The 13,921-nt window shown below is 46.5% G+C and overlaps 1 protein-coding gene and 2 pseudogenes across 1 annotated transcript in view; 1 reads left to right on the top strand and 2 right to left on the bottom strand.

Annotated features, from left to right (window-relative positions):
• NT5DC2 (5'-nucleotidase domain containing 2) overlaps nt 1-13,921 on the bottom strand; it is a 180,479-nt gene that overhangs the window by 16,920 nt on the left and 149,638 nt on the right. Inside the window, exon 11 of the mRNA XM_063940631.1 lies at nt 5,190-5,276. Within this exon, the coding sequence (XP_063796701.1) occupies nt 5,190-5,276 (87 nt within the window). The remainder of the gene's footprint in view (nt 1-5,189; nt 5,277-13,921) is intronic.
• On the bottom strand, nt 6,806-6,923 carry LOC134959027 (5S ribosomal RNA; annotated as a pseudogene).
• Nucleotides 9,001-9,118, top strand: LOC134964922 (5S ribosomal RNA; annotated as a pseudogene).

The raw sequence follows: 13,921 nt of genomic DNA, 5'->3' as shown, positions 1-13,921 counted from the left end.
CCTTCCTTGTGGAATGGGCATTTACATATTATGGCTGTGGCAGGCCTGCCACAGAATGTGCAAGCTGAATTGTACTACACATCCAACTAGCAATCGTCTGCTTAGAAGCAAGAGCACCCAGTTTGTTGGGTGCATACAGGATAACAGCAAGTCCGTTTTCCTGACTCCAGCCGTCCTGGAAACCTATATTTTCAGGGCCCTGACAACATCTAGCAACTTGGAGTCCTCCAAGTCCCTAGTAGCCGCAGGTACCACAATAAGCTGGTTCAGGTGAAACGCTGACACCACCTTAGGGAGAAACTGGGGACGAGTCCGCAGCTCTGCCCTGTCCGAATGGACAATCAGATATGGGCTTTTGTGAGACAAGGCCGCCAATTCTGACACTCGCCTGGCCGAGGCCAGGGCCAACATCATGGTCACTTTCCATGTGAGATATTTCAAATCCACAGATTTGAGCGGTTTAAACCAATGTGATTTGAGGAATCCCAGAACTACGTTGAGATCCCACAGTGCCACTGGAGGCACAAAAGGGGGTTGTATATGCAGTACTCCCTTGACAAACTTCAGGACTTCAGGAACTGAAGCCAATTCTTTCTGGAAGAAAATCGACAGGGCCGAAATTTGAACCTTAATGGACCCCAATTTGAGGCCCATAGACACTCCTGTTTGCAGGAAATGCAGGAATCGACCGAGTTGAAATTTCTTCGTGGGGCCTTCCTGGCCTCACACCACGCAACATATTTTCGCCACATGTGGTGATAATGTTGTGCGGTCACCTCCTTCCTGGCTTTGACCAGGGTAGGAATGACCTCTTCCGGAATGCCTTTTTCCCTTAGGATCCGGCGTTCAACCGCCATGCCGTCAAACGCAGCCGCGGTAAGTCTAGGAACAGACATGGTACTTGCTGAAGCAAGTCCCTTCTTAGCGGCAGAGGCCATGAGTCCTCTGTGAGCATCTCTTGAAGTTCCGGGTACCAAGTCCTTCTTGGCCAATCCGGAGCCACGAGTATAGTTCTTACTCCTCTACGTCTTATAATTCTCAGTACCTTAGGTATGAGAAGCAGAGGAGGGAACACATACACCGACTGGTACACCCACGGTGTTACCAGAACGTCCACAGCTATTGCCTGAGGGTCTCTTGACCTGGCGCAATACCTGTCCAGTTTTTTGTTCAGGCGGGACGCCATCATATCCACCTTTGGTCTTTCCCAACGGTTCACAATCATGTGGAAGACTTCCTGATGAAGTCCCCACTCTCCCGGGTGGAGGTCGTGCTGAGGAAGTCTGCTTCCCAGTTGTCCACTCCCGTAATGAACACTGCTGACAGTGCTATCACATGATTTTCCGCCCAGCGAAGAATCCTTGCAGTTTCTGTCATTGCCCTCCTGCTTCTTGTGCCGCCCTGTCTGTTTACGTGGGCGACTGCCGTGATGTTGTCCCACTGGATCAATACCGGCTGACCTTGAAGCAGAGGTCTTGCTAAGCTTAGAGCATTGTAAATTGCTCTTAGCTCCAGTATATTTATGTGGAGAGAAGTCTCCAGACTTGATCACACTCCCTGGAAATTTTTTCCTTGTGTGACTGCTCCCCAGCCTTTCAGGCTGGCATCCGTGGTCACCAGGACCCAGTCCTGAATGCCGAATCTGTGGCCCTTTAGTAGATGAGCACTCTGCAGCCACCACAGAAGAGACACCCTTGTCCTTGGAGACAGGGTTATCCGCTGATGCATCTGAAGATGCGATCCGGACCATTTTTCCAGCAGATCCCACTGAAAAGTTCTTGCGTGAAATCTGCCGAATGGAATCGCTTCGTAAGAAGCCACCATTTTTCCCAGGACCCTTGTGCAATGATGCTCTGACACTTTTCCTGGTTTTAGGAGGTTCCTGACTAGCTCGGATAACTCCCTGGCTTTCTCCACCGGGAGAAACACCTTTTTCTGGACTGTGTCCAGAATCATCCCGAGGAACAGCAGACGTGTCGTCGGAGACAGCTGCGATTTTGGAATATTTAGAATCCACCCGTGCTGTCGTAGAACTACTTGAGATAGTGCTACTCCGACCTCCAACTGTTCTCTGGACCTTGCCCTTATCAGGAGATCGTCCAAGTAAGGGATAATTAAGACGCCTTTTCTTTGAAGAAGAATCATCATTTCGGCCATTACCTTGGTAAAGACCCGGGGTGCCGTGGACAATCCAAACGGCAGCGTCTGAAACTGATAGTGACAGTTTTGTACCACGAACCTGAGGTACCCTTGGTGAGAAGGGCAAATTGGGACATGGAGGTAAGCATCCTTGATGTCCAGGGACACCATATAGTCCCCTTCTTCCTGGTTCGCTATCACTGCTCTGAGTGACTCCATCTTGATTTGAACCTTTGTATGTAAGTGTTCAAATATTTCAGATTTAGAATAGGTCTCACCGAGCCGTCTGGCTTCAGTACCACAATATAGTGTGGAATAATACCCCTTTCCTTGTTGTAGGAGGGGTACTTTGATTATCACCTGCTGGGAATACAGCTTGTGAATTGTTTCCAATACTGCCTCCCTGTCGGAGGGAGACGTTGGTAAAGCAGACTTCAGGAACCTGCGAGGGGGAGACGTCTCGAATTTCCAATCTGTACCCCTGGGATACTACTTGTAGGATCCAGGGGTCCACTTGCGAGTGAGCCCACTGCGCGCTGAAACTCTTGAGACGACCCCCCCCACCGCACCAGAGTCCGCTTGTACGGCCCCAGCGTCATGCTGAGGACTTGGCAGAAGCGGTGGAGGGCTTCTGTTCCTGGGAAGGGACTGCCTGCTGCAGTCTTCTTCCGTTCCTCTACCCCTGGGCAGATATGACTGGCCTTTTGCCGCTTGCCCTTATGGGGACGAAAGTACTGAGGCTGAAAAGACGGTGTCTTTTTCTGCTGAGATGTGACTTGGGGTAAAAAGGTGGATTTTCCAGCTGTTGCCGTGGCCACCAGGTCCGATGGACCGACCCCAAATAACTCCTCCCCTTTATACGGCAATACTTCCATGTGCCGTTTGGAATCTGCATCACCTGACCACTGTCGTGTCCATAAACATCTTCTGGCAGACATGGACATCGCACTTACTCTTGATGCCAGAGTGCAAATATCCCTCTGTGCATCTCGTATATATAGAAATGCATCCTTTAAATGCTCTATAGTCAATAAAATACTGTCCCTGTCAAGGGTATCAATATTTTCAGTCAGGGAATCCGACCAAGCCACCCCAGCGCTGCACATCCAGGCTGAGGCGATCGCTGGTCGCAGTATAACACCAGTATGTGTGTATATACTTTTTAGGATATTTTCCAGCCTTTAGCTGGCTAATTGAGGGCGGCCGTATCTGGAGACGGTAACGCCACTTGTTTTGATAAGCGTGTGAGCGCCTTTAATTTTCTATCGGGGGAAACCCACGCATCATCACACACTTCATTTAATTTATCTGATTCAGGAAAAACTACAGGCAGTTTTTTCACACCCCACATAATACCCTTTTTTGTGGTACTTGTAGTATCAGAAATATGTAACACCTCCTTCATTGCCCTTAACATGTGTGGCCCTAATGGAAAATACGTTTGTTTCTTCACCGTCGACACTGGAGTCAGTGTCCGTGTCTGTGTCGACCGACTGAGGTAATGGGCGTTTTAAAGCCCCTGACGGTGTTTGAGACGCCTAGACAGGTACTAATTGGTTTGCCGGCCGTCTCATGTCGTCAACCGACCTTGCAGCTTGTTGACATTATCACGTAATTCCCTAAATAAGCCATCCATTCCGGTGTCGACTCCCTAGAGAGTGACATCACCATTACAGGCAATTGCTCTGCCTCCTCACCAACATCGTCCTCATACATGTCGACACACACGTACCGACACACAGCACACACACAGGGAATGCTCTGATAGAGGACAGGACCCCACTAGCCCTTTGGGGAGACAGAGGGAGAGTTTGCCAGCACACACCAAAACGCTATAATTTTACAGGGACAACCTTATATAAGTGTTTTCCCTTATAGCATCTTAATATGTAATAATATCGCCACAAAAATGCCCCCCCTCTCTGTTTTAACCCTGTTTCTGTAGTGCAGTGCAGGGGAGAGCCTGGGAGCCTTCCCACCAGCAGTTCTGTGAGGGAAAATGGCGCTGTGTGCTGAGGAGAATAGGCCCGCCCCCTTTTCGGCGGGCTTCTTCTCCCGTTTTTCTGACAACCTGGCAGGGGTTAAATACATCCATATAGCCCCAGGGGCTATATGTGATGTATTTTTAGCCAGCATAGGTACTTTCATTGCTGCCCAGGGCGCCCCCCCAAGCGCCCTGCACCCTCAGTGACCGTTGGTGTGAAGTGTGCTGAGAGCAATGGCGCACAGCTGCAGTGCTGTGCGCTACCTTAAGAAGACTGGGAAGTCTTCAGCCGCCGATTTCTGGACCTTCTTCTCTCTTCAGCATCTGCAAGGGGGTCGGCGGCGCGGCTCCGGTGACCCATCCAGGCTGTACCTGTGATCGTCCCTCTGGAGCTAGTGTCCAGTAGCCTAAGAAGCCAATCCATCCTGCACGCAGGTGAGTTCACTTCTTCTCCCCTAAGTCCCTCGATGCAGTGAGCCTGTTGCCAGCAGGACTCACTGAAAATAAAAAACCTATTTAAACTTTTACTCTAAGCAGCTCAGGAGAGCCACCTAGATTGCACCCTTCTCGTTCGGGCACAAAATCTTAACTGAGGCTTGGAGGAGGGTCATAGGGGGAGGAGCCAGTGCACACCACCTGATCCTAAAGCTTTTACTTTTGTGCCCTGTCTCCTGCGGAGCCGCTATTCCCCATGGTCCTGACGGAGTCCCCAGCATCCACTTAGGACGTCAGAGAAATGGCCAGTTGCCACATACAAATGGCCTCTGCCTGTCAATCACCTTGTGATCGCTTTTCCGTACCACCCTGTCACTAGGCACCGATGCCTGGTGCAGTCGTCCGACGTATGTGACAGTTCAGATCTGATCGCCCGCTGTGTGTAAACGCACAGCAGCGATCATGTCTGAATTACCCCCATAGCCAAGCATGGTTCTGATCGGCTCATGTGATATGGACTGCTGCACAACATCTGTCAGTAGTAGTATCATGCCGCACATGTAGCGTGTCTACGTAATCTGCCCAACACAGTGCATATACAGTAGAACATATCATCTGATACATTACTTACGGCCAGATCGCTGTAAAGGTGATCACCAAAATAAAGCACCTTGGACCCTCTCCAGCCCGTTAATCTCAGAAAATCAAACAGGTTTCCCTGAGGACAAAAAAGTGTTAATAAAGAAATATGGGCATCACACTGTCCAGCAGGTGTCCTAGCACTGACAATGGGCCCAGATGGGACAGGGACATTTTATATACATCTTGTCAATCTAGTTGAGGACTGGCAGCACAGGCAGGGCTTCCGTCAGTTCTACAGGTTATATACAATATATGTCCATGTAGATGTTTGTCGGGCGTTACTATCCCGTACAGCAATGACAGTTCAGGCTAATTGTTGGGCAGGTTACCCTAATACTGTATATACCCAGAATATGAAGGACAACTATGATATATATTTACTATGTGAAACGACAGCTTTGATTTACTGCATTAGTGTTCTATAATATTTACTCTACTGACAAATCTGTGAGCTCATTGTGTGTATCTACCTCTGACAGCCACCCAATAATAATCTGCAAATGGGAATTCAGGAGGTGCCTTAAGGCATACTTTATCACTCTCCCTGCTGATACAACAATAATGTTTATAGAAATAAAGTAAGAATCTAAATCTTACAAAGTTACTTACTGGTAAAAAACTAAAAAAAGTGTGTTTCCGCACCGGATTAAATGATAACATATAACAGAATTTATTAATAATATATATTCACCAGACCCAACATTTAGTAACTTCTACTCACTGTATTGTTTGGTTTCAAAAACTTGTTGGTGGTGCTCCAAGAGGATTTCAGTAGTGTCCTACTGGTAATACTTTACAAATAGAAAAGAGGGGGAAAAAACCTTGTCTGGCGCACTCATTTCGAAAATAATTGTTTATATGATAATATTAAAACATAACATTTATTATTATTATTTGATTTAAAAGAGCATAACAAACCCCTGAGGATAACTAAGGAGTGAAAATAATCAAAATCATATATCTATCTTATCTATTACATGAAAAAGGTTTGTATATATTTTTTATAGGCTAAATGCCTCGTATGCAGCAGGAATAATACTAAAGTCCTATTTTGGACTGTTTGTCCGACGCCCTCTACTGACCAATGATATTATAATAGTATTAGTTTTTATATTACAGTGGCAATGTATACACCCCCACATTACATTCAAAGGACAAGATTAAGACCTAAGGTCTAAAGACTTGACTTGAACAGATATCAAGTGTAAAGATAACAAGCAAATTGAGAATAGCTGAAATTTAGAAGTGTGAATCTGCTTTCAGCGTTAAGGGGGGTACTCACGGAGCGATATTCTAAGCAATCTGACTAGATTGCTTAGAATATCGGCAGGATCGCTCCGTGTGTAGCCCCTTCGGCGATAGCGATGCGCGGCCCCGCACATCGCTATCGCCGCTGCTAGATTGGCCTGCATGCAGGCCAATCTAGCGGGTCGCTCACTTCACCCGCTGGGTGAAGTGAGCGGCCCCCCCGTCTCCCCCCGCACGCTCAGCACAGATCGCGCTGTGCTGAGCGGCAGGAGAGATGTGTGCTGAGCGGTTCGCTCAGCACGCATCTCTCCTTGATCGGCCCGTGAGTACTGGGCTTTAGACTGGATTTGGATCCAGAATTTACTACACCGGGTATTCTCAGGTGGTCCCCCTCCTGATACTTGCCCGGCCCAATACTTTATCGCTTCCAAGATCGGACGAGATTGGGCAATTTAAGTGTGGTTAGGTAATAAATTATTTTTGCATCCCCTCCTGAATCATTGATGAGAGTTCACGGATATGGAAAGAAGATTTTTTAAAACAGATATTGCAAAGCATAGATAGTATTCAGATGGATCTGCTGGTGGTGTTAGACAGCTAGGACCTGTCAGTTGGAAAACTGCCCCAGGAATTATGGGTATAGTGCTGAATCACCAATGAGAGTCCAGAAAAAGCAGATGAAAGAAAAGAAATGCATATATATATATATATATATATATATATATATATATATATATATACACATACACACTGCTCAAAAAAATAGAGGGAACACTTAAACAACACATCCTAGATCTGAATTAATTAATTATTCTTATTAAATACTTTGTTCTTTACATAGTTGAATGTGCTGACAACAAAATCACACAGAAATTATCAATGGAAATCAAATTCATTAACCCATGGAGGTCTGGATTTGGAGTCACACTCAAAATTAAAGTGGAAAAACACACTACAGGCTGATCCAACTTTGATGTAATGTCCTTAAAACAAGTCAAAATGAGGCTCAGTAGTGTGTGTGGCCTCCACGTGCCTGTATGACCTCCCTACAACGCCTGGGCATGCTCCTGATGAGGTGGCGGATGGTCCAGACCTGGACTAAAGCATCCGCCAACTCCTGGACAGTCTGTGGTGCACTGTGGCGTTGGTGGATGGAGCGAGACATGTTGTCCCAGATGTGCTCAACTGGATTCAGGTCTGGGGAACGGGCGGGCCAGTCCATAGCATCAATGCCTTCGTCTTGCAGGAACTGCTGACACACTCCAGCCACATGAGGTCTAGCACTGTCTTGCATTAGGAGGAAACCAGGGCCAACCGCACCAGCATATGGTCTCACAAGGGGTCTGAGGATCTCATCTCGGTACCTAATGGCAGTCAGGCTACCTCTGGCGAGCACATGGAGGGCTGTGCGGCCCCCCCAAGAAATGCCACCCCACACCATTACTGACCCACTGCCAAACCGGTCATGCTGGAGGATGTTGCAGGCAGCAGAACGTTGTCCTTGGCGTCTCCAAACTCTGTCACGTCTGTCACATGTGCTCAGTGAGAACCTGCTTTCATCTGTGAAGAGTACAGGGCGCCAGTGGCGAATTTACCAATCTTGGTGTTCTCTGGCAAATGCCAAACGTACTGCACGGTGTTGGGCTGTAAGCTCAACCCCCACCTGTGGACGTCGGACCCTCATACCACCCTCATGGAGTCTGTTTCTGATCGTTTGAGTAGACACATGCACATTTGTGGCTTGTTGGAGGTAATTTTGCAGGGCTCTGGCAGTGCTGCTCCTGTTCCTCCTTGCACAAAGGCGGAGGTAGCGGTCCTGCTGCTGGGTTGTTGCCCTCCTACGGCCTCCTCCACGTCTCCTGATGTACTGGCCTGTCTCCTGGTAGTGCCTCCATGCTCTGGACACTACGCTGACAGACACAGCAAACCTTCTTGCCACAGCTCGCCTTGATGTGCCATCCTGGATGAGCTGCACTACCTGAGCCACTTGTAGACTCCATCTCATGCTACCACTAGAGTGAAAGCACCGCCAGCTTTCAAAAGTGACCAAAACATCAGCCAGAAAGCATAGGAGCTGAGAAGTGGTCTGTGGTCACCACCTGCAGAACAACTCCTTTATTGGGGGTGTCTTGCTAATTGCCTATAATTTCCACCTGTTGTCTATTCCATTTGCACAACAGCATGTGAAATTGTTTGTCAATCAATGTTGCTTCCTAAGTGGACAGTTTGATTTCACAGAAGTGTGATTGACTTGGAGTTACATTGTGTTATTTAAGTGTTCCCTTTATTTTTTTGAGCAGTGTATATATATATATATATATATATATATATGCATTTATTTTGTTTCATCTGCTTTTTCTGGACTCTCATTGGTGATTCAGCACTATACCCATAATTCCTGGGGCAGTTTTACAACTGACAGGTATTAGACGTCTAACACCAACAGCAGATCCATCTGAATACTATCTATGCTTTGCAATATCTGTTTAAAAAAATCTTCTTTCCATATCCCATGAACTCTCATCAACGATTCAGGAGGGGATGCAAAAATAATTTACTACCAAACCACACTTAAATTGCCCAATCTCGTCCGATCTTGGAAGCGATAAAGTATTGGGCCGGGCAAGTATCAGGAGGGGGACCAACTGAGAATACCCGGTGTAGTAAATTCTGGATCCAAATCCAGTCTAACGCTGAAAGCAGATTCACACTTCTAAATTTCAGCTATTCTCAATTTGCTTGTTATCTTTACACTTGATATCTGTTCAAGTCAAGTCTTTAGACCTTAGGTCTTAATCTTGTCCTTGGAATGTAATGTGGGGGTGTATACATTGCCACTGTAATATAAAAACTAATACTATTATAATATCATTGGTCAGTAGAGGGCGTCGGACAAACAGTCCAAAATAGGACTTTAGTATTATTCCTGCTGCATATGAGGCATTTAGCCTATAAAAAATATATACAAACCTTTTTCATGTAATAGATAAGATAGATATATGATTTTGATTATTTTCACTCATTAGTTATCCTCAGGGGTTTGTTATGCTCTTTTAAATCAAATAATAATAATAAATGTTATGTTTTAATATTATCATATAAACAATTCTTTTCGAAATGAGTGCGCCAGACAAGGTTTTTCCCCCCTCTTTTCTATTTGTAAAGTTACTTACTGATAGGGATTTATTAATATTTAAAAAAATATGTCACAGACCACACAATAAAAGACTATTATTCATTTATTTCTTCTATACTAGGCGCTAGGATGGTGAATCCCGGTATTCCGGGGATACCTGGGATTGTTTTGTTTCCAGTGTCATGTACTCCACCCCCCTCCCCCCCGCACGCGCCCCGGCCCGCCCTGCCTTGCTCACATAACTTACCGCCAGGGTACCTGGGAGGGCGGGTGGCCCACTTCCTCCAGTTCGAGGTCCTCTGACTTCACGTCACGCTGCGAAGGGGGAGCAGGAAGGAGGGATCCGGGCAGTGTCTGAGCCTCCTGAGGACGCTCAAGGCTGCCCAGCATTAAAAAAAAACAAAGGTCCACCTGATTCCAAAATCCCTGGGATTGGAGCTTCCAATCCAGGGATTGCATCACGGACAAGTTTTGGCCTAAATCACAGGATCATGCAGATTCCAATCCTGGGATTTGCCACCCTACTAGGCGCTTATTTACTAAACCCGAAGAATGTGCATGAATAATATCTAGGGTTTGCAAATAATAATTAAGGGCATATACATTCATGGGTGGCATAAACTTTAAACACAGTCCTAATGGTATCACTACGGTTTTGATTACCATACTTTGGAAGAACTTCTAAAGAGTACAAGTGGAAAAGTTACTTCTAACAACCAAAAAGATTCTACTGTAGCTGTCATTTATCTAGTACATTCTATAAAATGGTAGCTAGAATTTGATTGGCTGCTGAGGACATTTCCACTTGACCTCTTTAAAAGGTATGATACTGTATATCTACCCATAGGAACAACTGCAAAACAGACTGATATTTGTCTAGTTTGGCCACACATGACAGAATTGTCCACTTGATTATACAATGGTGAGGTCAAAGCTTCCCAATATAATGACTTGATGAGAGCATGCACATATATACTGTGTGTATATTTTTTTATATATATATATATATATATATATATATATATAAATAAAATAGGATTTTAATACCTACCGGTAAATCCTTTTCTCTTAGTCAGTAGAGGATGCTGGGGATGCTTCAAGAACCATGGGGTATTGACGGGATCCGCAGGAGACATGGGCACTTTAAGGCTTTGAATGGGTGTGAACTGGCTCCTCCATCTATGCCCCTCCTCCAGACTCCAGTTTAAGTAACTGTGCCCAGGGAGACGGACATTTCGAGGAAAGAATTTATTGTTAAACCACGGTGAGCATCTCACCAGCTCACACCTCCAGTATGCCGCAGAACGTGGCCTTCAATAGAACACCAGCCGACGGCATGAAGAATATGCAGCAATACGCTGACATAAAGCCTAACACAACCTGTGTGTAAACACAACCAATAACAGCATAACGCATGCCATGGCATGAATATCGTCAGCAACAGGCTGACTTAAACGCAACACACCATGTGTGTAAACATACCCAATAACCGCAGATACAGTACGCACTGGGACGGGCGCCCAGCATTCTCTACAGACTAAGAGAAAAGGATTTACCGGTAGGTATTAAAATCCTATTTTCTCATACGTCCTAGAGGATGCTGGGGATGCTTCAAGAACCACGAGGTTTATACCAAAGCTCTAGAACGGGCGGAAGAGTGCGGATGACTCTGCAGCACCGATTGACCCAACAAGAGGTCCTCAACAGCCAGGGTATCAAACTTGTAAAACTTCTCAAAGGTGTTTGAACCCGACCAAGTAACTGCTCGGCAAAGCCGTAATGCCAAGACCCCTCGTACAGCCGCACAGGATGAGCCCACCTTTCTGGTAGAATGGGCCTTCACCGATTTCGGTAACGGTAATCCAGCCGTAGAATGAGCTTGCCGAATCGTATTACAGATCCAGCGTGCAATAGTCTGCTTGGACGCAGGAGTCCCAATCTTGTTGGGATCATACAGGACAACAGAGCCTCCATTGTCCTAATCTGAGCCGTTCTGGCTACATAAAATTTCAAAGCTCTGACCACATCTAGAGACTTCGATTCCTCGTAGGCGTCAGTAGCCACTGGCACCACAATAGATTGTTCATGTGAAACGATGACACCACTTTAGGCAGAAATTGCTGACGAGTTCTCACTGCCGCTCTATCTTCATGGAAGATCAAAGATCAAATAGGGGCTCTTGTGAGACAAAGCCGCCAATTCAGACACCCGCCTTGCAGAGGCCAAGGCCAACAGCATGATCACTTTCCAAGTGACGAATTTCAACTCTACCTTACGTAAAGGTTCAAACCAATGAGATTGCAGGAACCGCAACACCACGTTAAGATCTCATGGTGCCACCGGGGGCACAAAGGGAGGTTGGATGTGTGGCACGCCTTTCACGAAAGTCTGAACTTCCGGAAGGGAAGCCAATTCTTTTTGATAGAAAATTGACAAGGCCGAAATTTGTACTGTAATTGAGCCTAACTTTAGGCCTGCATCCACCCCTGCTTGCAGAAAATGGAGAAAACGGCCCAGCTGAAATTCTTCCGTGGGAGCCTCCATGGATTCACACCAAGACACATATTTTCTCCAAATACAGTGACAATGTTTCGCCGTTACCTCTTTTCTAGACTGAAGCAGTGTGGGAATTTCTTCACCGGGAATACCCTTTCGGGCTAGGATCCTGCGCTCAACCTCCAAGCCGTCAAACGAAGCCGCGGTAAGTCTTGGTACACGCACGGCCCCTGCTGTAACAGATCCTCTCATAGAGGAAGAGGCCAGGGATCTTCTATGAGAATTCCTGAAGATCTGGATACCAAGCCCTCCTTGGCCAATCTGGAACAATAAGGATTGCCTGAACCCTTGTTCTTCTTATGATCTTTATCACTTTTGGAATGAGTGGAATCGGCGGGAACACATATACCGACTGAAACACCCACGGTGTCACTAGGGCGTCTACTGCTATTGCTTGAGGGTCCCTCGACCTGGAACAATATCTCTGAAGTTTCTTGTTGAGGCAAGACGTCATCATGTCTATTTGAGGAATTCCCAAACGACTTGTCACTTCTGCAAAGACCTCTTGATGAAGACCCCACTCTCCTGGATGGAGATCGTGTCTGCTGAGGAAGTCTGTTTCCCAGTTATCTGCACCTGGAATGAAGATCGCTGACAGAGCGTTTACATGCCTTTCCGCCCAGCAGAAAATTTTTGAGGCTTCTGCCATTGCCGCTCTGCTCTTCATTCCCGCCCTGGCGGTTTACGTACGCCACTGGTGTTATGTTGTCCAACTGAATTAAGACAGGCAGATCGCAAAGAAGATGTTCCGCTTGCAGAAGGCCGTTGTAAATAGCCCTTAATTCCATAATGTTTATGTGCAGACAAGCTTCCTGGCTTGAACATTTTCCCTGGAAATTTTTCCTCCTGAATGACTGCTCCCCAGCCTCGGAGACTTGCATCCATGGACACCAGGATCCAATCCTGGATCCCGAACCTTCGTCCCTCTAGGAGGTGAGAACTGTGCAGCCACCACAGGAGAGAGATTCTGGTCCTGGGAGATAGGATTATTTTCCGGTGCATGTGCAGGTGAGACCCGGACCACATGTCCAACTGGTCCCGCTAAAACCACTCTGGCATTTAACCTGCTCACTGAATGGTCTCGGAGGCCACAACCATCTTTTTCATCAACGGAACGTATTGATGGATTGACACTGTTGCAGATCTGACCCGACTCTGGATCCTCAGAGCTTTTTCCACTGGAAGAAACAAACTCTCAACAGTTCTGTATCTAACATTATTTCCAACGCCGATAAACGCGTCGTTGGGATCAACAGTGATTCTGGCAAGTTCAGGAGCCAACCACTTTGTTGAAGAACTGTCAGGGAGAAAGCAACGTTTTGCACCACTTGTTTCTTTACCTCGCCGTACTCAGGAGAGCGTCCCAGTACAGAATAATAGTGACTTTTACTATCAAAGGAAAACCATCATACCGCCATCACTCCGGTGAATTGGTAATGACAATCCTGAATAGCAAACCCAGGTAAGCCTAATGCGGAAGAAACCGTACTTAGACCCTCTTTCTTCCGGCCTCAGAAGCACGAAAAAACGAGTTTTACGGTAAGAACTTACCTTTGATAAAGCTCTTTCTGCGAGGTACACTGGGCTCCACAAGGATTGGACAATGGGGTGTAGAGTAGGATCTTGATCCGAGGCACCAACAGGCTCAAAGCTTTGACTGTTCCCAGAATGCATAGCGGCGCCTCCTATATCACCCCGCCTCCCAGCACAGGAGCTCAGTTTTTCGTTAACCAGCCCAATGCAGTAGCAGGAAAAGAGACGACAACAGTTAGTAGCCACAT

Source organism: Pseudophryne corroboree, chromosome 9 (genome assembly GCF_028390025.1).
Source record: "Pseudophryne corroboree isolate aPseCor3 chromosome 9, aPseCor3.hap2, whole genome shotgun sequence".
Classification (NCBI taxonomy): Eukaryota; Metazoa; Chordata; class Amphibia; order Anura; family Myobatrachidae; genus Pseudophryne; species Pseudophryne corroboree.
This window is presented reverse-complemented; position numbering and strand designations above follow the sequence as displayed.